At 37.0% G+C, this 2,850-nt stretch overlaps 1 protein-coding gene across 3 annotated transcripts in view; it reads left to right on the top strand.

Moving 5' to 3' along the window:
* Positions 1 to 2,850, top strand: part of homer1b (homer scaffold protein 1b) — a 25,892-nt gene that overhangs the window by 20,647 nt on the left and 2,395 nt on the right. For all 3 annotated transcript variants that reach the window (XM_014008425.1, XM_014008423.1, XM_014008424.1), the window contains 3 exons: positions 1,208 to 1,364; positions 1,518 to 1,628; positions 1,719 to 1,799. In XM_014008425.1, coding sequence (XP_013863879.1) covers positions 1,208 to 1,364; positions 1,518 to 1,628; positions 1,719 to 1,799 — 349 coding nt within the window. The remainder of the gene's footprint in view (positions 1 to 1,207; positions 1,365 to 1,517; positions 1,629 to 1,718; positions 1,800 to 2,850) is intronic.

The raw sequence follows: 2,850 nt of genomic DNA, 5'->3' as shown, positions 1-2,850 counted from the left end.
CATTTTATCACAATCCAGCAAAGCAATTAAAAAAAGAAAAGCCTCATTAAAAATCCAATTATTTGACTTTAAAATAAGAGAATACAGAAAAAGAAAATTAAAGTTGATTCTCTGTTGCTCTTTCCACACCAAAATCAGTTACTGAAAATTTCAAACCTTGTTATCTTGGCTTGTTAGTTGACCAGCTGTCATTTTGAGAAGAATGCACTGAAACAGTGACCTTAAAAAAAACTATTTAACATTTAAATTATTACCTTTTGGGGCCAGAAAAAAATGTTAACGATGGCCAGATTTGGCCCGCAGGCCTTGAGTTGGACACTTTTTATATTGTATCATATTTTAAGGAAAGTATTTAGCACCTTTCRTAGATATAAAATCACAAAATGCAAGAAAAAATTTAAAACATCACATTCATTTAAAGCACAAGTAAGCACAGGCAGAATACACATGGAAAAGCTCCAACAACTTGTGATATTAAAACTGCTAAAAACCTGTTTGTAAAAGAAAGTCTTCAGATATTTTCACAAGCATCAAAGCTGTGAAACTGGGTCGAATCTGAGATATAAGAGTGAGCTCGTTCKTATAAGGCTCTAAAAGTTAAACCCAGAATTTTAAAATGCATTCTAAAATGAACTGGGAACCAGTGAAGAGAAGCTAAGTGTGAGCTGGTGTGACGTGTTTGTTCATGTGAGTTAGCGATTTTGTAGCCGAGTTCTGGACAACCTTGTTGTTCAACCTTCTTGTTTAAACATGTGAATAAACTGTTGCAATAGTTCAAACGAGAAGAAACAAATCATATTTTGCTTGTAAAAATCTCTGGGTATTGTAATGTAAAYAATGGAGCATTTAACCCTTGATTGCAGTTCATCAAACCGACAGCTGCTGACCTCCAGCATCAGTATCTCCTGTCTTCTGCTGTGTTCTGGTTATTTTAAAACCAATTTACTACTAATTGTAATGAGTCAAATTAATTATTTTGTGAAAAGTGGGGAAGTAAAAATGAAACTGAAATGCACTGTTGATGTTGTTTTGTGTTGACCATCAGACAGGTTTTAATCTGTAGCCTATTGTGTGGACAAACTGATCTATAAGCAAAAACTGAAACATAAAAACGGTCAGAGTGGCATCCTTCAGCAGCGTCCACCAGCAYGAGTTCTTACTCATGTCAGGTTTGACAACGTGCACCTTATATTCCTGTGCTCTGCAGCCCGGCAATGACAAAACACTGGGAGGCCGAGCTGGAGGCGCTAAAGGGGAACAATGCCAAGCTAACAGCAGCTCTGCTGGAATCCACAGCCAACGTCAAACAGTGGAAGCAGCAACTGGCTGCCTACCAAGAGGAGGCAGAGAGACTACATAAACGGGTGAGCGGAGGGAGTGCGAAGGAGAGCTTGTTTTTTTTWATTTATGTGTGATTAAACTGATGAAACGGGAGCACTCATGTAGAAGGGACGCTGTGAAGTCGGGATGAAAAGAAAAGGAATGGTGACTAAATCATGCCAATCTCGTTCTTACAGGTGACAGAGCTCGAGTGCCAGAGTAACCAAACCCCAGTGATTAAATCCCAGAAGACTGAACTAAACCAAACCATAGAGGAGCTTGAGAATGTGCTACGAGATAAAGAAGAGGTTTGTTGTGTGTGAGAATAAGTACTGCAAAGGTTTGTGCTTCTCCTTGTTACTCTGCACAACATTTACCCCCTTTTTATGGCCCTCTAGGAAATGGAAAAGCTAAAAGAAGAGCTGGAAACCATGAACGACCTGATGGAGCAGAAAGACACGCTCACTCAGAAGCTTGAGGTGAAACACTCTTTTGTCTCTCGTGTATCTGTTGGGTCGACCCAGGCCAGTTCAGCGTGTTTGTGTTAGCCTATGGTTCTATGTGGGCCTGGCTGCTCGACCCGATTTGACGTCAGCTGCTGATGCTCATTGATTGGTTCACAGACAGTGGGGCTGACATCACACAGAGGAGAGTAACTTTATGCGAAACGTTTTTTTTCACGAGTTTAACTACTCGACAACAGCAGTGAGCTACTAAACAACAAGAAGCTAACATTAGCTACAATTAGCTTACAATTTTCTATCACCCTGCCTCTCTTCTTACACTGCTGGATGGTCCGGCCTTACACTTTTTCTTTGAGTTTATTGTTTATTGTTAAACCTTATTCATTTCATAAAAAAAACAAAATTTCACATACAATAAAAAATACAAATACAATGAAATGAAAGGAAGCAGAGAGAAGAATAAAAATCTTATAATATCTGCTGAGTTTGGTGTAATCCATTATTGTTGTGTTGCAAATAAAGTACCTCAAAGTGATACTTGAGTAAAAGTACAAGTATCTAATTATAAAGGCACTTTGGTAAAAGTTAAAGTCTTCCATGAGAAGATTACTTGAGTAAAAGTCTTAAAGTATCTGATATTTTTTGTACTTAAGTATCAAAAGTAAATTTCAGACACAAAATCTAAGTGAGCAGTTAGATTTTCCAAAATGGCATGTTGGGAGGTGACTTCTCCAAAAAACCTTGTTTCTAACAGCGTGCCGCTTTGATGGACTGTGTACAATGTAATACAGTGTCAGAATGGTATATATTTCTATTTGTCATCCAACCATAATTAAATTCACTCTACCCAGGAGACAAAATTTATCAGGATAGTATTTTTTTTAATAATAATCTGGATTAAAATAGGAGTAATGACTTTTCTACTTCWACTTGTTTTATTTTTATTTTTATTACTTAAGGGTTCATTTGTTTATTTTATTTTTTCATTTTAAAAAAAGGGGCAGATATCGTAGGATTTTTTCTTCTTTCTGCTGCCTTGCATTTAATTTTGATATTGTATTTATTG

The sequence above is a fragment of the Austrofundulus limnaeus genome, unplaced genomic scaffold (genome assembly GCF_001266775.1).
Source record: "Austrofundulus limnaeus strain Quisiro unplaced genomic scaffold, Austrofundulus_limnaeus-1.0 Scaffold49, whole genome shotgun sequence".
NCBI lineage: Eukaryota > Metazoa > Chordata > Actinopteri > Cyprinodontiformes > Rivulidae > Austrofundulus > Austrofundulus limnaeus.
This window is presented reverse-complemented; position numbering and strand designations above follow the sequence as displayed.